Source organism: Phyllostomus hastatus, unplaced genomic scaffold, assembly GCF_019186645.2.
Source record: "Phyllostomus hastatus isolate PE091 unplaced genomic scaffold, TTU_PhHast_1.1 phas_contig_283, whole genome shotgun sequence".
Lineage (NCBI taxonomy): Eukaryota > Metazoa > Chordata > Mammalia > Chiroptera > Phyllostomidae > Phyllostomus > Phyllostomus hastatus.
The window spans coordinates 9369205-9393613 of NW_025333833.1; the positions used below are offsets into that span (position 1 = coordinate 9369205).

The 24409-nt window shown below is 41.2% G+C and overlaps 1 protein-coding gene across 4 annotated transcripts in view; it reads left to right on the plus strand.

Annotated features, from left to right (window-relative positions):
* CEP350 (centrosomal protein 350) overlaps nucleotides 1-21422 on the plus strand; it is a 112254-nt gene extending 90832 nt beyond the window's left edge. For all 4 annotated transcript variants that reach the window (XM_045838708.1, XM_045838707.1, XM_045838709.1 and 1 more), the window contains 8 exons: nucleotides 2105-2265; nucleotides 5064-5200; nucleotides 7662-7744; nucleotides 8787-10792; nucleotides 11643-12050; nucleotides 12147-12293; nucleotides 15070-15192; nucleotides 17624-21422. In XM_045838708.1, coding sequence (XP_045694664.1) covers nucleotides 2105-2265; nucleotides 5064-5200; nucleotides 7662-7744; nucleotides 8787-10792; nucleotides 11643-12050; nucleotides 12147-12293; nucleotides 15070-15192; nucleotides 17624-17788 — 3230 coding nt within the window. In that variant the 3' untranslated portion in view covers nucleotides 17789-21422. The remainder of the gene's footprint in view (nucleotides 1-2104; nucleotides 2266-5063; nucleotides 5201-7661; nucleotides 7745-8786; nucleotides 10793-11642; nucleotides 12051-12146; nucleotides 12294-15069; nucleotides 15193-17623) is intronic.
* Nucleotides 21423-24409: the final 2987 nt, after the last annotated feature.

Below are 24409 nucleotides of genomic sequence, written 5' to 3' on the forward strand. Positions count from 1 at the left end.
ATACTCTGCAGTAATACTAGATTTTGGTAGATATGTAATGCATTCCCGTGTGCTCTCATAGACTTTTATGTTGTTTCTAATTACCCTTAATTTGTACACTTCGGTTTCTTTAGTATTTAAAAATAGAAGCATTTCCTAAGGTCTTTCATCTAAAAACTCCAAGTTTCTCATTGACTACTATTAAATCTTCACAGTCATAGATGATAAAGCTATTTTTATTAGAAAAATCACTGCTGGTATATGCAGTTTTTAAAATACATTAATTAAAATCATTCTTTTTTTTTTTGGCAAAGTTGTAACTAAGCCTGTGGGCATGTGGTGGCTTCCTATGACATTTTATCAAAGTAACATCTCAAGCTTTGGAAGCACATAAAGCTTGCATGCTAAAAGAATAAACAGTTTAGAAGATCAAAGGTATGAGTTTATACTTTATTTTAGAAAGATTGTAATTTTGAGCTCAGCCTGCAATCTTACCCCCAATTATTGTGCTAGAATCATCAGTTGAGTCACTATAAAACCTACCACTAAGAGTTCAGAACCTTTGAACTCTGAAACCAGTTGATTATTTTTTCCAGAAATTGAAAGAAAGCATGAGGGAGATATTCCGTAGCTCTCTCTTCACCACCACTTTTTCCAGTTTTAAATTAAAAATATATTACCTAAAATATTGCCACATAAAAATGTAAAAATGTTTGCTTTACATGAATATTAATACTGCCACCATTTATTGAGCTTTTAGAGTAGTCCAGGTACGTACTGCACTACTTGCTTTTATATACCTTGTTCTGTCTCCACGCCAGTTCGAGAAACTGGTAAGGGTCAAACACCTTACCAGCCAACCAGCAGCAGATACAAAGTTGAAAATGGCTTTTATTATTACTTCATTTTATGAGTGTTCATCAGCAAGTAGTGAGCTTTGTCCAAGCTGAGGGCTCAGGGTGATGCCACTACTGGTATCAAATGGGTATAACTTCCCTAGTATACCTTACGTCAGTGACATAGAAATAACAAAACTTAGATTTCATTATTTCTAATCTAGATATTTGGGTCACATTACAAAATAAAGACTAATCTTTTAAAATTTAAATACATAACTAGTTATACATCTTAATCTGAAGTATCTTGGGGGAAAAAAAAACCCTAGTTATAAACCTGTGATGTCAGTTGCTGTATATCTGCATCTTCAGATTTATATGCAATATTATTTCTAGTGTAAAGCTGTTAAATGTCTCACTCAGCATTTGTGTTTGGAAACAATACCATTGTGATTCAAGGAGGACATGTAAGGAATAGTCATTTTTATTGTATATCATTTCCATATGTAGTGAAATAAGCAGTGTCTTTAAATGATACCTGTTTTCATACCTGTGTGTGACAGTACTCATAATGAAATGTCTTTCTCATAATTTTGCTGTGGCGGGACAACTACTTCGTGTGTTTGCATGGATGTATGTGAACTTTGGGGAAGAAAATAAGATTTAATTAGCTTCATTTCAGTTATTTTAAATATTTTAAGAGCTTCCAAAGAAAGGTTACAGTAGAGTATATTTCTCTATAATTTCTCTTCCCTTTTTTATGGTACTAAGACATCAGCTGATGACTCATCAGTAACAAAATTCCAGTTTGATTTTAATAACTATTAAATTATCTATTAACAACTAAGGGGAATGACAGTTAAATATGATTTACTTGTTGTTAGGAAGTAATTCCTTACAGAATGTCCAAATTTCACTACCCTAATTTTTAATTTTGAATTTTTTCAACTTCCAGTTGCTTATCTTTCCAAGACTTGGTACCTTGAGGTTTACTTACAATTCTAAATACTATTAGGAAGTGACAGTAAGTAGGAGGACCACGCCCACCAAGAAAATAGAGATTAGGGGAAAGGAGGAATGCAGATCACTAACACACTTTTTTCAGAAGCTCAAGTTTATTTTTCAATGTTAGGTTGATTTTACTTTTTTAGAGAGTTATTTTTCAATATTATTTTGTATTAGTTTCTAGACTGGCTTTATTTAAATGGAATATTACATTGCTGCTTTTTATTAGTGGCTACTGAGCTTTTTTGTAAGTTAAATAATCAAAGATTTTGTATCTCTTTCAGAAACCACGTCTGACCAGAGTGACATCGAGGGTAGGATCAGAGCGCTGAAGGACGAGCTGCGGAAGAGAAAGTCCGTCGTGGACCAGCTGAAGAAGGAGCAGAAGAAAAGGCAGAAGGAGAGGCTGAAAGCCCAGGAAGCCAGCCTGATCAAACAGCTGGAGGTGAGGCCTGGGGGGGGCTGGAAAGTGAGGGTCAGTGCCGATGTGAACCCTCAAATGTTTTTAATATTGTTAATGAAGTAATGAATTAGGATTTTTCAGTATGAGCTTGGTGCCACATTTTATCCTAACTCTTGGGGCAAAAAAACCCCACAAAACTTAGGCTATCTAAACAAACTCTTGCTTACAACACTAAATTAAATATTAAGTTAAAATGGTAAATGTTATAATATTAAGGATTAAAGTAATTATTAAAATGAATTAAAGTAATAAAATAAGGATATTTTCTGAATAAGATTACACACATGAAAGATTGATATCCATGCTCTCTTAAGAAAAGAACCATTAGATAAATAATTCTAGCTATTGAAATTATTACTGCCTTTTTGAAAAAAAATTTTTATTGTTAGAAGAATGATGTTTCATACCACACAACTTACTAGTGCAGCTCTTTGCACTATTCGGGTGGCTCCTGAATAGCTGTAAACTTGACTTTTCTTCCAAGATCCGGTAGCCTTCTCTGATTCTACAGGCTAGAACCCTTCTTTTGATAGCTTCCTCATTCTCTTTTCTCCAGTTTACTCAATCACCAGATATCATTGATTCCTTTTTATAATGCTTCTTGCTTGTCCCTTTTCATTCCTACCTACTGCCATAAAACCATTTGGGGCCCTTATGACCTCGTGCCTCTACTGTCTGCTTAGCCTCTTAAACGTCCCTGCTTCTGGCTGCTCCCCTGTTGCCTGCATACCTTCTACCAGGCTGGTGTTCTTTATAGAATCGGTCAGAACTTCCTGCTCATCGCAAGACTCCCTTCTCATGGCATCACCGGAGAAGGTCATTCAGCTTCCCCCAGACACTTCCATTAAGAGGAATTTCACATTTTCACACAGGGGGTGTCCTTGTTGGACTCGAGGTGCTCCAAGTATTAAAAAGCCAAGTATTCTGGCTCCAAGTGTAGCCAGAATTTCTGTTCTTTTAATTGTCCTCATTGTGATAACAGTAAGCCTTTGTTCCTTCTGCATGTGTTAATTCAGTCATCAAATATTCAAATGCCTGTTTATGTGCCCAGAAGTCAGTCAGCTAATTACCGTGTACACATTTTTCATCCTATACTCACAGTAACAGGGCGTGGATATTGCTATCCCTATTTTTCAGATAAGGAACATGAGTTTCAGTGAAATTGAGGATATCCAGGGACACATAACTCAAATGCGGTAAAGCTAGGGTTTCAGTCGAGCCCTATGTCCAAATCCTATGTGCCCTTACTGTTAAGACTGTTACACTGCACTGTCTTCCATCTGGAAAACAGGCCCTGCTAACAGATCACAGAAAACAGACATGCACACAGCTTACGCAATGGGATTGGGAAACATACTGGGCAGTTCATGTTGGAGAGTGATGGGGAACAGGATTTAAAAATAAAGAATCGTGTTTAGGACCTCAGAAAACAGACTGGTAAGTTTGGACTTCCTCCTGTAGGTCAGCAGTTGTCAGCCTAACTACACACTGGAGTTCACTGAGGAGCTTTTTGAAAAACAAGGATTTCCAGGCTCGCTCCCAGAGGTTTTTATTTGATTAGTCCAGGGTGGGGCCCAGGATTTAAATCACTGCTATAGGTTGCGAATCACCGACAGCTGCATGGAATACTAGGAGATCGAATAGCGTTGCTCAGAAATGTCCGTAAGTAGTATGTTAGCCAGAAAGAGCTCTAGAGGGGTGCCATGAAAATCTGTTTTAGCCAGCCTCGTAATAAATGGTTTCAGGAAAGACAAAAGAGTGTTCTGTGTTTAGGCTTTACAAGTATAGTATATGATGGAGAAATACATAATCGTAACAGTTCACATGAAAAAAAACTTACTGATTTTATTTGAACACAGATTTAATAAATCACTTTCAGGTCTGAGACATCACAGTCCTCATGCATACCTAGTGAGTTAGATCATCTAGCTGTAGTAGATGTTTAATACCAGAAGTTACTTGATTAAAACATTGAGAATTCAGAGTAATATAGACAGTGGGAGTCATAAAAGCAGGGACTTTAGCTCCGGTTTTAGGGATCTTTAGCAATAGACAGGCATCCATCTGCTCACTGATTCATTCTGTAATATCTGCTGACAGCCTGCTTTGAGCCAGACACAGTAAACATACAGTGTTGAGCAAATACTTATAGTCTCAAATAGTGAGAAATGTAAAAGTGGGGAATTTAGCCCAGAAAACTATGGAGAGATTTAATAGATGGAGAGCTTGCCTTAGATTTCATACAAATTAGAATTATACATTAGTGAATTTTGTTTATAGCATGGCTAGTGACTGGGAGACATCTTCTGCAATTCTGAAGTACCATACTTCCAACCACGCCCTTCCCTCCCTTCCAAATTTGTATTTCTAAGTGCTTACTCCCTTAAGAAGCCAACATTCATCAAAATTCAACATAATAATGACATGAAAGTATTAGGCCACCCTTTAAAGAATAATTATATCAGCAGCTGAGGAAGATTTTTAATGTGGCAGTGCCTGAGTAATTGCTTCATAAGTATTAAGGTTCTCCAGATTGAGACTTCATCATTTTCTAATTGATATTAGGATGACAATTCTGCGTCTTGCTTATATAGAGAGTACTTCAAGAAGGTTGTGCAAATAACTGTTGATAGTTCTTGGGAATGATACTCATGCTGCGAGAGAGATTTTTACATTATGTCTTCTTTACTGTTTGGATATTTTATAGAATACACTATTTTGTAATTTAAAATAGTTTAAAAAATTCCATATAGTGATTCTTCTGATTTTTCTAAACTTAGTCATATGACGAATTCATTAAGAAAACTGAAGCCGAGCTTAGCCGAGATCTGGAAGCATCGCCGACAGCCAAGCCCCAGATTAAAATGCTCTCCTCTGCTTCTGAAAAACCCAAGATCAAGCCCCTTCCACTACACAGGTAGAAACTTTTGGTAACTTACTTATATTCTGTCTTGTTTGAGAAAAGTGTAAAGAAAGATTTTTAGTAGAAGCTATCTAAAGTAACTGAAATTGTAATGGCAAAAGTTATTTGTTTATAGTTTTAGTTTTACAGAAGTAAAATTCTTATATAATTATAAATCAAGTTTAAAATAAGGTGCAGATTTTAAAATATATTCTTAATGCTGAAACGTGGTGGGTGCAATGAAAATAGTAGTCTCCAGTATTGCCAGTCATAGCATGGTAAGTCTGTATAGACCTTTTGGAAAAACAATTTGTAACTTTTCACTCAATAATTCCACTTCTGGAAATCCAACTTGAGAAAATAAGGGTATCAAAAATCTCTGTTTGCAAAAACATGTTTATCATAATATCCTTTATATTAATAAAACATTGGAAGCAGTCTTTGTGTCCAAAAATGAGTGAATAACCCAGTAAATTATGGTCCTTTCCAGGGTAGAATACTGTGCAGCCAGTAAATGCAAATACAGAGGCACTAAGTAACAACATAAGAATATATAATTTGGTATATTAAAAAGTTAAGTTGTAATATTTGGGCTAGCTTTAGAACAATGAGTAGGGGTTAGGCAGGTCAGTAGGATTGAGAAATAGATGGACATTTAAGAGAAAAGGGTATTCATGAATAACCAAAAGCATATCATAGAAGCTGAACATAATAGTGTTTTGCTGGAGTTAGGAGAAGAAACTAGAAAAATAAAGACCGAATTTTGAAAACTTAATACTCATTTTTAGTAACTTTCTATTTTATTTTTTAGAAGATGTCAAGCCTTTAAAGCTTTTAGAGAAATATTTTGGAAATTTTTTTGTTCGTTACAAAAATAATACAGGCTCATTACAGTTAATTTAGTGTTACCTGAGTTTGAATCTTGGCTGCGGTACTAGCTCACTGTTCCGCTTTGATCAAGTTATGTAACCTCTCAGTGCTTCGGTTTTTAATAGAGATTTATATTGTTGTAACAACACCCGACTAATGTACTTCTTACGAGGGTTATAAGATGTAAGTTAGAACAGAGCCTAACATAATTAGCACTATGTATTAGTTACTATTATTATTGTTATTAGAATATTCAGGAAAGCAGTAAAAAAAAAAAACAACGTTTAAATTATATCATACAAACTATCACCAAAACTAAATGTCAGTAACTAGATTTATTTCTTTCTAGGATTTTTTTTGCTGAGATTTTGTGTGTATTTTTGTTACATATACAGTTTTTCATTATAAACTGTAAACTTTAATTTTTACATAATATACTATTGAATGGTTTTTAGAGTTTTACTAACCAAGCTGCTGAGGGATCTTAATCAGAGAATGATGTGATCATTTGTGTGTAGAGCGATCTTTCCGACTGTAACATAAAGGAAAGAAAAGCAATAAGCCTAGAAGTAGGGAGACAGCAGTCTGAGCCATGCCTCAAATAATTTGCACTAGTAGGAGTGGAGAACAGGAAAGAGATGTTAGGGAGATTTAAGAAATAGACTTGGCTAATTAAAGGGCTGGACAGGGTCGTAGGGGAAATCTAAGGTGATCCCCAGGTTTGTCTTCAGCAGTTGGTCGGACCAAGGTTTCTTTAGCCTAAAAGCTATACAGTGATCCTCAGGTGTCCTTTTGTGGGAAGCTCATGGGTTTGGTTTTAAAATGTTAATTTCAAGATGCCTGTAGTTCATGTAAATGGAATTACCCAGGACAGATGTCAGGGTCAGATGTATGGGGATGCGCAACATGTGAATGGTGGCTGAAGCCATAACTATAGCAGCATCGCCCAAAGAAGGCCTACATTCAGAGGGAATAAAAGGAAGCCAAGTACTAAATACCATAAAATAGCAACATTTAGGAGCATTATGAAAGGCAGGAGTGGAAACCAAGTGAGAGACAATAGCATGAGGTGGAGGAATGAAGATTTGAGGAGGGGGGGATTTTATTTGAGGCTCGAGGCATCCTCATAAGCTGAGGGGGGAGATCTCCAGAGTGAAAGACTCCGACTGTAGGAGAGAGGCTGAGTAATCGAGGCTGTGGAAATGTGTTGGATTTGGGGCAGAATGAGGTTCGAGCAGTTAGCTTTGAACCAGTGTCAAAAGACACACCTTTTTCTTCCCTGTGGACAGGAGGAAAGGCAGTTGGAATGGCTGTGAATTATAGATAATTTTGTAGGTATAATTTTATATCTAAATTATAGATAATTTAAAGGCTATGAAGGCAAGAAAGTTCATGCTGATGGCCTCTGTTTTCCTTATTAAAAGAGGCAAGATCGTGTAGTAAGAGTGATGAGGGTCAGAAATAGGCTTGATGAAAGTAGCGAAGGTTGGAACAACTTCTGTGGAGAAGAAGAAAGAAGTGGTTTTCTAAGAATTGGCCCCTTTTTGTTATTAGTTATTGTTGTGTCAGCCCTACATTTATTTCTGTTCATTAATTTCTACCTCAGATCTGAAACAGCAAAGAATTGGAAATCACTAACAGACTCAGAACGTTCCAGAGGATCCCTGGAGTCTATTGCTGAACATGTTGGTATGTAACTAGAAAAAGTAAAGATGCTGCATCTACCTAGACTGAGGATTTATGCTCATGCCTACACACTTCTCCCTCTTCAGCTTTTTGATTAAAAATGAATATCTTAAAGACAATAGATTATTTAATATTTTGAGTTACTTTTATACTTTAAAGTGATGTATTGATTATGCATAAGTTATGTGAATCACTCTTTATTATCTCAAATTTATGATGAAAAACTGAGGCATAAAGACATTAACCTAAAATGCCTGAGCATGGCAGCAGCATCTCTAAATTCTTCCTTAATCAGCTTTTGTTTCTGATGATGTATATTTTTAGCTTATACTATTTCTCAGGGTAAGAGGTGTTATATATTTTTTTTTTCAATTTAATCGAAAGAAGAATTACTGAAAAGAAAGTATAAGTCAGTGAGGAAATAAAGCAAAACTGAGACATGAAAAGCCTACCTAATAATAATGATGAAATAGCAGTTTGAATTCAAAACATTTAAATCTTGGTTTGTTAGCACATCAAATCTTACTTTTCTTTGCAATATTAGTTCTTAAAGTGCTGTACTTGCAGAAATAGTTGGGTTTTTTTCTTTTCATTTTTTTACATTCAAGAGCTTAGTTAAAATGCCCAGGAAAATTCATTCTTTTAGAAGTACATATAGAATTATATTTGTCCTTCCTTTATTGTTTTACTATTTGAGAATGTATATAATATTTATCACACAATTCTTGTTTTTCATTATTTGAGAATGATCATGCAAATCAATTACTGCATAAATTTAGATTAATTTTTCTTCACTTTTTAAATTAGAATACCAGTTAAGAAATTATTCTAATTTAAAATTTTCAGTCATTTTAAATGTTTGTTTATTGTTGGTACAGTATATTCTTCTAAAGGGAAAACTTACCTAATATAGTAACCAAAACAAATAATACTTATTGACTAGAGTGTTTCCTAACTAAATTTGGCTTTCATTAAATTTTGGTTCTAGAAATTGAGAGATTGAAATTAAACAAATTTTTAAGTGATTGTTTTTTTTTCCTTTAAGATGCTACATTGGCAGGTTCTGAGAGATCAGTATCAGAAAAGTCTTTATCTGCATATGCAAAGAGAGTGATTGAATTGGACAGTCGAACAGAAGAGCATTTTCATTCTTCATCTCCAATTCTTAGATCATCAAGGAAAACCAGAGCAGAATCTGGAGATTCTCTAGAAAATGTACCTTCGTTACCGCTTCTCAAAGAATTAAATGCCCCTAATAGAATTCTGGATGTGTCAGGTGCCAAGGTTGTTGAGGAAGAGGCTAGTCAAAGATCAGAAGTGCAAGAAATAAAATACACAAACTTGGAGGAGAGTCCAGCTGACGAGGCCAGTTTTAAACAGTCTAGGAAGTCGGATGTCTTACTGAAACTGGACCTGGAACAGGGCGATTCATCTGAAATCCTTTCAAGGAAAGAGCTTCCTGTACACGCTACAAATAGTCAGAGAGACTTAATTAGATTAGCCATTGAAAACCTTAGTAAGAAAGAGTTGAAAGAGAGACAATCAGACCAAGATATGGATCATAGTCAAAACATCGAAAGAGAAAAAGATACTCATCAACAAGAGAACGTAAAGGAAAGGGACTTGTCTTTGTCAGAATGGCTTTTTGCTCCTAAAGAAAGAACATACTCAGAAGACTTTGAAGTGTCTTCTTTCAAGAAAGACATCTCAGCTGAATTGTGCAAAGATGACTTTGAGGTTTCATCTTTGCTGTCACTCAGGAAAGACTCAAAGTCTCGCAGAGATAAGTCACAGCCCACAAGAAGCTCTAACAGTAGAGCCACTAGCTTTGGTACTGATGATGACATCAGTGAGTGCCTCAGTGAGAAAAGCCTTTCTGTCCATAGCAATATCCACTCCGAAAGGCTGTTAGAACTCAAGTCCCCTACTGAGCTCATGAAAAGTAAGGAGCGCAGCGATGTAGAGCATGACCAGGGGGTCACCGCATCCTCGTCTTTGGCTTCAGTTTCTGTTGCAGATGAGTTACTTGATTTCCACATTGGTGATAGGGTATTGATTGGCAATGTTCAGCCCGGAACTCTTCGATTCAAAGGCACAACTAGTTTCGCTAAAGGGTTCTGGGCAGGAGTGGAGTTGGACAAACCCGAAGGCAATAACAATGGAACCTATGATGGCGTTGCGTACTTTGTGTGTGAAGAGAAGCATGGCATCTTTGCTCCTCCTCAAAAAATATCCCACATTCCAGAAAACTTTGAAGACTACGTAGACATAAATGAAGATGAAGACTGTTACTTAGATGAACAATATCACTACAATAACCAAGAACAAAAACATACAGAGGGCCCCACACTTGATGGAGAAAAGGATGCAACTGAATATTTGTATGAGAAATCTTTACCTAGTATGCACCATGTAGAAGCCTCAGTTGATAGAAGCCTTAAAATAGAATCAGACAACGTACAGGATGTTTCTGGGGTACTTGAAGCCCAAGTTCACCAGCAATCTTCAGTGGATTCACTGATGCCTTCAAAGGAAAACAAAGACCTTATTTCTGGTGCCACAGAAGAGGTTTCCACTGCTGCAGAAGACGATACTTTAGACAATACCTTTTCTGAAGAATTAAAGAAGGCACAGGAGTTTACAGAAGAGGAGGAGAACCTGTATCCCGAGGTTTCAGAAAAGCGTTCCACCCCATTGCTGGACCTTCTAACAAGAGAAAAGAACCAGCTGGAAGCCCAGCTGAGGTCATCGCTAGGTGAGGAAAAAAAGTCAAAGGAACAACTGGAAACAGTCAGCTTACTAACAGACAGTTTACTGGACGTCTTTCTGGCAGACACAGTCAATCAGCTACAGCAAATCAAAAAGGCCAGGAATGAGAAAATCCAGCTCAGTAATCAGGAACTTCTTGACGATGACCAGAAGAAAGTCCCAGCCCAAGGCCTGTCCCCACCTCTCGAGGAGCGGTCACCAGGTGTTCCAGGTTGCTTCCTAAGGTCTGAATTGGATGATGAAAAGGAAGAGATTTCCTCACCGGATATGTGCCCCAGACCTGTAAGTAGTGTGCCTGGAAGAAATGTCAAGCAGCCTTACCTTTGTAGTGCATGTTCAATACGGATGGCTTTTTGGTGGTGCGTCTGTTAGATGAAGATCACTGTGCTAGTTTGTGAAGACCGTGTGACTGTTTTTCTGTCAGAAGCATAATTGTTCTCTGTTGTGTCATGAGTGGTCACTGTAGGTGGTCACGCACACTGGCAGGTTGATGCCAGTTTGACACCCCTGAGTACTGTTTGCAGACTAGAGTCCCTTGCAGACTCATTGAACAGTTTATTCCATGGAGCTTTCTAATGGTTCTCAACCCAGTTCTGTTTTGCCTGTGAAATTATTTGTCCCCATACCTACTCAGTCATAGTTGCCCTGCAAAGATCACCAGTTGTGACATTGATTCTGGTAAAGCTGAATTATATTCATTGTAACATACACTCGTGCCATCACCTTGTGTAGGTCATCCGTGGACAGTTGAACAAAAGTAATGATTGTGAGTAACTTGACCAAATAATCACTAAAGGTGAGAAATTTCGTATCCCAGTTCCATATATCCCAGAGACAAGACAGTTCTACAGAAACAGAATGATGATGATACAAAAAGGAAACAAAAAACTATATTGATTAACATGTGTTAATCAATAAACATTTATACAGATTCAGCTTACGTAAGCAGACTTATGGGAAGCAGGACAGTTTTTTTCTTATATTATTAGTAGCTACTGTATTGTTTTTATTTGGCTTATCTATTAGAGATATAGTAAATATACAAATAATATATTTGCTTTGTCTTAAAAAAATGCGTAAGTGATCTGAGGCCACTAAGTAGGCTCTATTTGAACGGTCCGGTTTCTTGCAGGAGAGTCCAGTATTTGGCGCCAGTGGGCAGGAAGAGCTTGCTAAGAGACTTGCTGAACTTGAGATCAGCCGGGAGTTCCTGAGTGTGTTAGGAGATGATCAAGACTGGTTTGAAGAAGATTTTGGTTTGAGTTCTTCTCACAAGATCCAAAAAAATAAGGCAGAAGAAACCATTGTGCCTCTCATGGCAGAACCAAAAAGAGCTCCCCAAAAGCCGTGTGAAACACTCTTGGCAGTCCCACACACTGCAGAGGAAGTGGAGACCCTCGTACGCAGTGCGGCAGAGGAACTTTGGAAATGGAAGGAATTGGGTCATGATCTCCAGGGCGTCGGTATCCCTGCAGAGCTGCTCGGCTGTGGCAGTAAGGGGCTGGACTTAGAGAGCACGAGTAAACGGGTCTACAGACAGGTAGGTGGTGGGGAAGGAACATCCTGGCTTCTGAGCTTCCCTCTGGTCGGAAATTCAGGTTCTTAGCCGTTTTATTTTGTTTTATTCTCTATTAAGGCGGTTTTTGACTTAACGAAAGAGATTTTTGAGGAAATATTTGCTGAGGATCCCAACCTGAATCAACCTGTCTGGATGAAGCCATGCAGAATCAACTCGAGTTATTTCCGACGAGTGAAGAACCCAAACGACCTTGATGAAATCAAGGTAAACTGCAGACTTCCTGACCTGCTGTTCTTTCATGCAGATCCATATACACTCTAAACACCCAGGGACTCCTGGGTGTTACTCATCTGTCCGCAAGGCCCGTTCCGTCGTGGGTATTCAACAAATTAATTGAATCCGTGAGCAGTGGAAGGGTGGGGGTGAGAGAGAACCCTGAATCCTCAAGATTTGCACAACAAAACATAACTTTTAATAGAGTTTCCAGATATGTACAATTTATAATGTCTAAGAAAAATTAGGAAATACTCAGGGAGATAAATTATTTCATCTCATAGGCAGTTTAGGTGAGTTTTTGCTGATATAGAAGTAAGTATAATATTCTAGTAGTATACCTGAAAACACATCATGTATCAAACATGCCTGCCCTAGACACATAGATGTTACCTTCCCATATTGGATTTTGGAGGCTTCAGATTGGTAATGGCTTTTGAAATATGTAAGATAGTAATACGACACATAAAAAACATCGTTCATTAACTAAGGAGCCCCGTGAAAAGATGAGGTGCCCTTGAAGCCACAAGGACTCCCAACAGACCAGCGTCGGCGTTACATCGGCGGACACTCTCTGCCTGCTCACTTGTTTCTTCAGTTCAGCACACGCTGTGTTTTCAGCGCAGCGCCGCTCACACTTTGGTGAGCACGCGGATCAGCTGGGCGTCTTGTTTACATGGAGGTTCTGCCCCGGCAGGTGTGGAGTGGGACCTGAAGTTCTGCGTTTCCGTCAGGCTCCCGGTGACGCCAGTGCTGTGGGCTCTGGGACCACTCTCAGTAGCAGGGCTCTGGAGCTGTGTGTTCCACACTTCACTGGTCGTAGAAAGTTTTTCTTTCCTCAGAGAGCATACCTCTGATTACTCACCTTGTTGATGTGTTTTCTTACATCATCCAGGAGTCTGTGTGGACTATCCAAATACATTACAGGAACGTGTACATTATTCTGGTGTATAGTGTGATGGCACTGCCTTAAACAACGGTCTTTTTTTAAATTGAGGTATAATTGATGTATTGGTTGTGGATGTACAACATAGTGATTGTAGTGATTCGATGTTTGCATGCAGGGTCCAGCACAGATGACCTCTTTTTTATTACAAAATCATAAGCATGTAATTCTGTAACATAACAGTATCACACTCAAGCATACCATGTGACATTTTAAGCGAAATGTTCAAATTAAAACTATAAATTATCACACCCATATTATTACCCTGCCAACCCCACTCCAGCAGGTGTTTCTCCTGCCGGACCCTGCGTGTTGTGGGAAGGTCACCACAGCAAGTCTAGTTGTTAACCACACGCAGTTACAAATTGATTTCCTTGTAATGAAAACTTTCAAGCGCTAGTCTCTTAGCAGCTTTCAAAAGTATATAATACAGGGTTATTAACTGTAGAAAGCTTTTGAAAATATTTTGTACTGACAGAACACCAGCAAGTATTTACGAGATATAATGTATGCTTACATCAGGGAAGGCAAAACAGGCTGAGTCCAGCCCACCATGTGTTTTTATGAATAAAGCTTCATTGGACTGCAGCCATTTGTTTACATAGTGTCTATGTCTACTTTCCTGTTAAAATATTTATAATCTGGCCCTTTACAGAAAAAGTTTTCTAACCCCTGCTTAAGGGGTTAGATTAAGGTAAGTACCCCCCAAAAAAGTTTTCAAAGATTAATTTGATTCATTTAAAAAATTATTATTATTTTTTTTAATGATTTTCAACCTTGAGGAATAGAGTAGTAGAACCACCTCGGAAGCTTTCTCAAAACACTGGTGTGCTTCTTTCCTGCCAGCTCTCCACAGGTGACGCAGCCTTGAATGCGCGTGCGTGTGCATGCTGTGCGGGCTGGGAGTGCTGGGGCTTGGGGCACGCTGGTGGTTTGAGAACCACCTGAAACGATTCCGAGTCGTAAGTGTGCCCTTCCCTCCACTAAGAACATTGTTTTTTTAACAAGTAGTAATATTGTAATATATAGACTTAAATACATATTTAATATACTTTATACTTAAAATAGCAGAAATCCAAATTATTTTAATAACAAATAAGTTGAAAATAAGATATTTAATATATATCAACAATATCTGAGTATCAATATAATGTACAGTGATGCTCCCCACTAATTTTAATGTTGAAATAACATTTTGTAAAGTTTTTTCATGATAATAGTTCAAATAGCATTAGCAGTAAAACTGTTATGCTTTTTATACTGCAGGGTTGGGTAATATTTTTAAAATTTAACATATTGAACCTTGGTGCTTCAAAATAAACTACCCCAGCCAAAGCCGTATACTTTGCTCACGTAGCGTTGCTCCCAAATTTATGTTGGGCTTTTCAGGGTCAGAGATTTACGTTAGGCTTTCTTTAACAGTTTTGCCAGCTTGAAGTTAGCTAATAGTGGTTCTTGGTAGAGAGGACTCTAAAGCAATTTTTTCTTTGCAGATTCATCAGTGGTTTTACTTTTTTTAACATCTAAAATGTTTATCTTTATTTTTTCAATAGTTTTTTTATTGTATTTTTTCCATTACCGCATGTCCCCTCTTACATCCTCTCCTACCTCCCCCTGCCTGTTTTACTTTTGCACGTTGTGTAAAAACAAAAATTCTTTAAGTGAATAAAATCTGAGCTTCTGGAATACTTTTCAGATTGGTAAGTGGAAGAAATTTGTATGTTCTTTTGTTATAAATTATATTTGCACAAATCTGCATTACAGCATGAAATCTCAGGAACTTTGTTATTTGTGTTTTATTCATTCCTTTTATTTTTACAGAACTTCATAGCAACTGAAGTACTCAAGTTGTTCAGTCTTAAAAAGGAACCAAACCACAAAACAGATTGGCAGAAAATGATGAAATTTGGAAGAAAGAAAAGAGACCGAGTGGATCATATCCTGGTCGGTGTATATAACTGAGCTGTTTTTATTTTGACCATCTCTTCTGAAATCAGAACATAGTTAGAGTCTAAAAAGAAAAGGAAATAGAATTAATCTTAAGTCTGTAATAGTAAAGTCAGATAGCTTTCATTTGCTGCATTTCTGCCCCTCAGGTTTGGAAATTGCATTCTTTTGAACTCAGTAGATGAATATTTAACCTAACAGTATTTTGGAGGTGTGGAGAACTTGAGAAATAAAAAGTTGAGAGGAAGCCAGGTTTAAGGAACTGAACTGAGCTTAAGGCACTGAATTCAGCCCACGTAGACTGAATGTAAAGCCTGTTCTGCCGCTCACTTGGAGAGGAGCCTTGGGCTAATCATGCGACTCTGTGGTGCCTCACTGCCCTGTCTGCAAAGTGAGGGAGTTAGTAATAGTACCTGCTGAAAAGAGGATCAAGACGATTAAAAGAGTATTTATGTATGTCTATATGTAACAGTTCCCTGTGGGGGAAAAGGAGAATGACATGATTGTTACACTGACTTTTTAATGTAATTTAATTAATTTTTATATAGCACACATTAATTTACATACAGACAGACACCTTCAGGAGCAGGGGGGATGTGGAGTAGAACAACAGACTGTAAACACCAGAAGGAAAGCATGGAAGCAGATCCGCAGGCTCTCAGATCTGTCGGTTGCCTCGGTTGAAGCTCCACGTTGGGGTTGTGCTTTCTGACGGCCAGAGCAGAAAGGAAAACGTGTTCGCTCTCCCCGGCTGAGAAGGCAGCAGTTCGTCTTCCTAAGGAGGAGCCGAGCTTTTGCCGATACTGACGAGAGCGCTGTGGGGGCCCACCGAGGGGGTGCCCGAAGGGGGCCCGCCGAGGGGACGCTGGGAGGCGCAGTGGGTGATGTCCTGAGCTAGTATTTCTGTGGGAAGGGCAAAAACGATTTCATTAGGACAGTGCTTTCTAGATTTTATTATTGAGGAAGAAATTGCTCACAGAACAGATTTAATGCTAAAGGCTGAGATAACAGAAAAAGGAAAGCTGTGCAGCTTTGTTTGAACAAATGAACAAATTCATGGGAGGAGTGAAATCTTTTGTGGGAACACACCTGTGTGTCCCAGAACATGGTTCTCCTGCAGCTCCAGCTTGAGACGTGTTGCGTTAGGCTGTTGCCTGTGACGTTCTTCGTAAGAGAGGAACACCAGTTCCTTGGTAGGTTAAAATATTTCTTATACATGCACACAGAATCACTCTTTGGTCAAAGAAATACAGTACAGGAGAGTCTGAGTTAAACACGTTCATTTACTGATGGCCCATTGCAAAACTTCCAGAGGGAGCCTTCTAGAAAGTATTTGACCATAGAGTCCTTTTGGTGGGCATATCTGTTCATGCAGAGGAAGTCAGGGAACCGAAGAATGGATATTTACATATCCTTCGAACGACCCCCCTCAAAGAGAAAGAACGTAGCAGCCACCTTGTCACACATTTTCAGCCCTGGCCAGGGGTATGTGTTGGCCGTACCGTTCTTCCTTCTCTCTCGCGCTCAGACTCCTGGGGGTTGTGGTCTCTTCCTCCCAAGGGTCTTCTCATTTTCTTCATAATGGCAGCGGTGCAAGTTCCCCTCTTCGCTTCCTCTGCCTTATTCAAGACGCATCTGTGGTCAGGCCAAGTCAGGAGCTGGTTGTTAAGTGTCTTTTTTGCCAAGTTAGACTTCCGTTGGTGACCCCATCACTGCAGTAGCGGCTGTGTTTGGGACTAGGTCAGGGTTTGGAGGCCACGCTCCCCACCTGGGCTCCACGCCACAGACATCACTATGTGTAATGAGCCTTCTGTGTTCCTTTCGTAAGTAGCTTTTAAAGTTTTTATTGTAAACAAGCAAAAAATCTTGAGCAGTTCTCATTGGATTGTGGTTTACCTTAGGAATCCAAAAATCCTAAAATGCAAAAAGAACAAGTATTGCATAACAGTGATCTTTAAAATAAGCTTAAGTGATAGTACATTTTAAAAAACAAATTTTATTCATTTATTTATGATACTCCAGAATCATATCCAGTATTGTCTTTGAGTATATATATGCACTTTATAATTATGAACCATATAACTGGTCATTTGCTTTCTTCTCTCCCCCTTAAGTTCTTATACATATTATCTTATGTTGACACAGACAACATGCTTGTAATCCTTAATAACTATAAAATACTAGGATATTGTCAAATTCCATTTTGACAGATTTGAAGCTGTTTGACAGTTTCAAAGCTACTTTTATTTTAGTTGGCAGTTGAGGTTTTTCACACTTTCTGCAACTTGGAAAGGGATGCCATCATCACATAACCTACCCTCTTTCCCTGTCTTGTGTCCTCAGCCTGTATGGGGCCACAAAGTCAGCAAATGGAATAACTTCTCTAGCTTTTATGGGAATCTCTAACCTTTGTGTCTCTAAACCCTAGGTACAGGAGCTCCACGAAGAGGAGGCGCAGTGGGTGAACTATGACGAGGATGAGTTGTGTGTGAAGATGCAGCTGGCTGACGGGATCTTTGAGACCTTGATCAGAGATACTATCGATGTTCTGAATCAGATCAGTGAAAAGCAGGGGAGAGTCCTACTTGTGTGACATCTTGCAAATAAACCGAACACTGAGTGCTAATACGAGTCCTGGGCCTTTCTGCCCCCGATACACACCCCATCTCCATCATAGCAAGAGTGCTTCCGGACCTGGTGCCTGCTCTCAGAGACTGCTGGTGTGGAGTCCGTGGGACAGTGCGGTACGTCTGGTACTGCAGCCTCTGCCTCAGAGACTGTCCGCTGGATCGATCGTTGGGCGGCACACACCTGGTGTTGACACACAGCCCGGTTCTGCACCTCTTGTTAGCACCCCGACTGGGTCTGCGGTGAGGGCTGCCAGCACCAGACTTACCTCGTAGCTTAGACTAGGGCGTCACGGTCTTGAGCTGAAGTCAGGCAGGAGAGGTGTAGAGATAAATGCATCGTACCATTTTTGACACGTAATCCTGGTCTGTGATAGTCTCTAAACAGTGTTACACCCTTAACCACTTCTGAATAGGCAAGTTTAGTCATGAGTGCCTATTTCATAGTCCGGAGTTCGTTTCGCTTCTTTCTGAAGGCCATTCTCTTCCATTACTGTAGCCGAGCAGCAACAAGCGGACTGTCAAGTTAGCAGACATCAAAGATAGCCTTGCTTTCTGAGCACCATCGAAAGAATTATAAACCTTTGCATTGTTTTTAGTTTTCTCTATCTGGGCATGAAAACAAAGCAATGCCCTCACTGAAGACCGAGCTCAGAGGACCGATGCCGGGCTGGCTTTTCTGCCCTGCGTCTGCCCCGCACTTTCTTGCTCTCCTGAACCTCTGCCAGCTGCTCCCGGAGCCCCAGGCCCTCAGGACCGTCTCAGGCGTCCAGGCATGGCAAAGGTGGACACCATTCATTTTGGCCTTCCAACTTGCAGCTCCCATCCCTCCCCGAGAAATCAGAGACGCTGTTACTTGAATGATTTGGGCAATGAGTGTGTGCACCAAAGACAAAAAGATATTGTCTGTTGTTTGTGTGCTTGTTTTGTGCTATGGAACATTTTTTAATTTATTTTAAGATAAATTATTAAGTTGAAAATGTGTGTCCCTATTCACAAGTGAAAGAATCTTCTTAGAGTAGTTCCACTTCCGTCTTGAAGCTTCTCTGGTTCATAGTCTTTGCACAGGAAACCTGCAGTTTTAACAAACCCATGCACCGTGGAAAGAAGATGGGCTTTTCCAGGACCACCTGCGGTAGCAGGAACGGGATAAGATGATTTAAAGACACTGTAGAATTCAGCTCTGCCTCTCTTGCAGCGTTGCTCCTCACAACTATTACCTTGTCCTGAAAACCTGTCCAGGCTCCAGCTGCTACACTAGAGCATGTGCAATGATGCTCTCCCGAGACCTCAGTGCCCTGCCTTCCCGACTGGTTCCTCTTAATCAGTGTGTCCTTCTTCAAGTATCTAGAAGAATGTGGATAATCTTAGGCGTGAATGTAAATGCCTTAATATGGAAGGTCCTGATTAGAAGCATGATATAAGGCATCCACCGGATTCCTATTTACAAGTATCCTGGAACGTTACTGCTTCAAAATATGTTAGAAAAAACCCAAAGATGGTACAATCTTTGTGTGCACATTCGTTCCTTTCTGCATCTTTCCTCCAAACTTGCCTTTGCATCTCAAATGCTTCACTATGCACACTTCCATTCCTCTTTGGTTTCATCCTGTCATTATGAGAAACTTAATGAAATAACATTGGAATATTTGCATTTTGCACAATGACTGGTATGATAGCTCTTGACAAATAAGGAAAGCACTGAAACGTGGTCGGTTCTTGGGAAATGCTCGGATCGATGCATTGCCAGCATTTCTTCTGGGCGTTGCATGTTGGGCCGTAGTCTCGTAGCCATAATGAGCGAATCGACTTAAGAGAAGCTGGGTACTTGGGGTCATTAACCAGTAGTGTGGGGATCCTATTTTCATGTGGCCAAGGAGAAGCGAGGGCTTTTCTTTGCAGCTCGTGTCATTTGGAAGACAGCAGGCCACCTTGTCTGCATCCTCTGCTGCTCGCGGGATAACAGCTGTCCTTATGACACTGACACTTTTCAGCTGCTGTAAATTTTTTATAAAGGAATATAAAAAAATGTAATAGGAACATAGGTGGTTTTTCTACATCCTCATTATTTGGACCTAAATCAATTTTTAACAAAAAATTTTATCTTTATTCTTTCTGACATTGCGATTTCAGAAGAGGAAGAAATGCTGGGAGCCGGTTGAAGGAGCCGACCGGGCTCACGCCCCCGGCGGGAGTGCCGTGCCACTGAGCGCGCGGCGGTCCAGTTCCGGCGTGCACCGGCACCTTGGCGTTCTGGGTGCCACGCGAGAGATGGGGGCTGGTCAGTCTTACTCCTTGCTAGAAGTAATTACCCATAGTTAGGCAGCAGAAAACAAAGGAACCTGTGATTAGCAGGTTTCTTCTTATCTTAACTCTCTGTTTATAATTGGAAGGGGTTTAGTGTTAGGGTTGAAATGATGAATGCGGACACCCGGCCACTTGTTCCTTCCTGGGATCTTTTTAATCGTCTGCCTCGAACCACGAATCTAAGCACCCCCTCTTTGTAATCTGTTCCTTCGCCCCACACCCCATCCTCTTTCACTCTCTCCATAATTCCTCTGAGAAAAAGATCTTTGCATCAGCAGTAATCTCTTTTAAAATAGCACTCAGAATTTAGTAGTAAACCAACATACAGGCTTCAGATTATTTCTGAGTCCAATACAGTTTGTGCTGTCCAGGGTGCTTAACTCTGGGTTAAATAAGTACAGGGTAGATTCCCTCTTCAGGTCTAAACAGGAATTTTTACTCTAGGGAAAAGCGCGAAGAGCTCAACAGTAGTTAACAGGGAAGGTGATTTGTTTTTCTTTTACCTAAAAGAAAAGAAGATTCCTTCTGTGACTACAGGTCTCTGAGAAATTATCTTTCAGAAGAGATTTCATTGCTCATAAGAGTGTTGTGGCCTATTGATAAAAACAATTTTGTTCACTTTCTTGTCTTGAAAAAAAAGTGGCCTTAGCTTTTTGCAATACTTGAATAAAGTGTGTACTCGCACAGCATTAGAGACTCGTAACTTTTCTGCAAGAAGTTCAAACTTACATCTTCTTTTACTACCTTAAGAATACTAGTGAATAAAACATTAATTCAAAGAGCAAATGATAGAAACTACAATGATGTTTAATGCAAATTGTAGGAATTTACATGTTTACAAATCATCTTAAACTGGTTGTGCAGCAACTCAATAAAATATCTTTGTATTATAAAAATGTGAAGAAAATGTAAACTGATGTAAAGGAGGTACTGTCATTTTAATTAACCTGATGTTTAATAGCTTTTCCTTCCGGACTTTGCAAAGCCTTCTCGGGAAACACATTGCAAAGCATTCTCTGGGAGGCCTGGCCTCCGTGTGTGTACTGTATCGTGCAGACATGAAAAACAAACCCGTTTACTGTGTATGTGTAAATAGCCTGGTCATCAGGCCGTTTTCAGCCAATAGTCACATCCCGTGCAGCTTTGCACAGAAGACTTAGGGTGTGGTTTGTAAGTATGATCTGTAAAATAACTGGGATGAGTTCCCATGTACACCTGTGTAAATAGATTTGTTAACTGAAATGTACTTTAAGAAAAGATAAAAATCTGTAAATAAACTGATTTATAAGTTAATTGCATGTCAGGTGTCCTTTTTTCACGCTTTAAGCCCAGTTTAGAAAGCTGGCCCCTGACCGGGCAGCGGAGCACCTGCGCTCGGCAGCACAACAAGGCGACGACGGTGTGCGGGAGCTGTTCGCTCTGCGCGGAGACGCCTCGCCCCACGCGTCGGGGCAGTCGGATGATCGTCACTCAGGTGTGCATCACACCTTCCTGTTCCCAGCCCTGTGCGCAGTGCTGGGGGCAGCTGAGATGCAGATGTGATCCCTGACCTCGTGGAGCTTCAAGTCCAATGCGAGGGTCATCAAAAAAATTTCAAAAACAAGGCACGACAGGTTGCAACAAATGCTGCAAAGGAAGCAGACCTGGGTTTGAGAATACATAACAGAAGGACCCAAGAAGGGTAGATGGAGGTGGTTGGAGAAGAGCTCAGGGTAAATTAGGACTTCGTGTTCCGTAGTGCTGGGCTTCTTCCCCGTCGTCCATGACAAACAACTTCAGTTCTGGCTGATCACCCTTGCAAAATGCCCAGAAAGGCGGCCATCTGATGCCTTGGTACAGAGGCTATAATTTATTCCTAGAACTAAGAGCTTGGAGAAGAGCTAGAGATACAAAAGAATAAAACATTTGCAGAGGGGGAGCACCCTGAAGTATATGGAGCTCAGGACAGTGAATTGTCTGCTCCAACAGACCGGAAGTAACCACCGTAATCTCACCTGAGTTCCATCCCTGCCACACCTTTAATCCCTACACAGCCATGGACGTTAAAAGAAGTTCTGCAAAAATGACGCTGTGTTACAGCAGATTCTACGAATTCTTTGACTCATAAAACAGTTGAGTATCCACTGTGAGCGACATACTGTGTTTGGTGCTAAGAACTTAACAGGAATGGCAGGCTGAATCTTGGAAAAGGCCCAACAGCTGTGCCCTTCACTCAGAATACATGAAGATGGTAGCCAGGAGGGTGGCAGCCGACGTAGCAGAGCCAAGAACGGTGAGTACCTACCTATAAGAAGTAAATGCTGTCAAGACAAGCAGTTGCCCTACGACATCCCAGAAAAGCTCGGAAATGGGAGGCTGTGACTGCTATAGGAAAAATTGTGCAGCCTGGGACTGTTTCATTGGTCACTAGGTGGCCAGGCTGTGAGGCCAAGGTTGAAAGCCAGATTAGTGCTACCCAGGGAAAAGACCTGTGCGAGACATGAGGTTCCTGAGAACAGACAACAGCAGCCTGGGCTCAAGTGGTACTGCGTTTCCTTACAGCAAGAGAGGAGAGAGTCACAAGATCCAGTCCCTGCAAAGCATCGATCCCCAACGGCCAGCGGCTTCAGTCCAAAGCCGAGAGGGTGGTGTGACTGCATGCACCCCGCTTCCTGATGCAGTGGTAGGAAATACAGAAAGCTGAGGGTGTGCCTGAGGGCCACCGCCACCTGTGCTTAAACAGAACAAAGGAGCACACAGTCTGAAGCAGGAAAGGCGTTCCCACACAAGGGGACAAGCCCGCACAGGCGGTGAGGGCGCTCTCTCTCAGCAAGTAAGGAAGAGTCCCAGGCCCAAGGCCCATTGGGATGTGGCTGTGCAGGGGCCCTGAAACCCTGCCTTTCCCGACGGCACCCCCCGCCCCACCCTGTGCAGTCACGGAAGTAGCGAGGAAAGCACACCCCTCCGGGTGGACCGTCATTGCCTTGAACGTGTAAGTGGAGCTGGGTGGATGGGCCCCTGAGCAACTGGATGGCTGCAGTGCTCACAGAGCCAGCTCGTCATTTTGAGGGCACTTGGCCAGGTCACTAGGAGAACCAGACCCAGGACGATGATGAGGTCTCTCTGCAGGATGCCCCCCCAACACACACACAAGAATCCCCCCCATTGCCTGGACTAAGCTAACTAAAGAGGTAAAAAAGTGAGCCTGGGTGGACTGCGGGTACACAGGTGATAACCACCTCACCTAAGCTGGGCTTCTACCCCCATCCCCACCCCGCTGCACTGTTCATAGATCGCCAGCAAGGGGTGCTGGCAGAGACACAAGTGCCACCCGTCTGGCAGCAGACAACTGAGGGCTGTGCAGGTGTCCGTCACTACCTTGGCTAGCGACTCCAGGGATTCTTGTTGGTCTGGAGGGAAGTCCAAGTCGCTGCGTCCTGGCCAGGCCATTAAACCGGCAGCATGGGACAAGACAGACTTGACTCTGGCTGACAGACAAGCCCGGCAGTGTTTGACTTTGCCTCTTCGCCCCAGGCCATGCTGATTCCCATCGGTGCTGCAGTGCCAGGCCCCACACAGGCTTCTGTGTAGGAGAGAGAAGAAGACAGGCGCCAGTTCCCCCCTTGCTGAGCTCCATGCCCTCCTCAGGCCCAAGATGCCCCTCTTCCACTTCCTCGGGATCCACAGCCCCTGTTGCTTGACCCAAACCTTGTGGCCCAATCGTCCAGTCTGGAGAGGGAGTCACACCCTGAGTGAAGTCACACTTGGACATAGCCTCTGATATCACCCACCTGAATCAGAGGTCCTAGCATGACCAGGGAACCCTAGTGCCCTGATGTTCAGTCCTCCCCTCCCCCATTCACACGGGGTTCTCCCAGGAGGGAGGCACCCAAAAGGTGGCACTGCCTCCTGTTTGAACTGGGAGGCCCTACTGGGGAGGCCACGTGGCCCTGAGCACAGGCCAGCCCCAGGGAGGGTGCCCCAGCGGAAGAAAAGTAAAGGAATGACTGGGAATATCGAGGCTGGAACTCTGCCTTCGCAGCCTAATCAGGCGCCCCTGGTCCTGCACCCGCTCCAAGTTCAGAATCGCCCACTGTATGATGAAGCTCAGTGCTTGATGTTTGAATGACTTTTCTTAGGCAGGGGCTGTTCGATAAGCTGCTTTGTCGATGGCCTTTGTGCGGTCATTGCCCCATCCGCTCGTTTCTGTGCTGTTCTGCTCCGTCCGTCCGGGAGCGTGAGGCTCCACCTTGTGTCGGAGGAAGAAGTCCCCCGCTGTGTTGCTAGGGCTGTGACTCTGG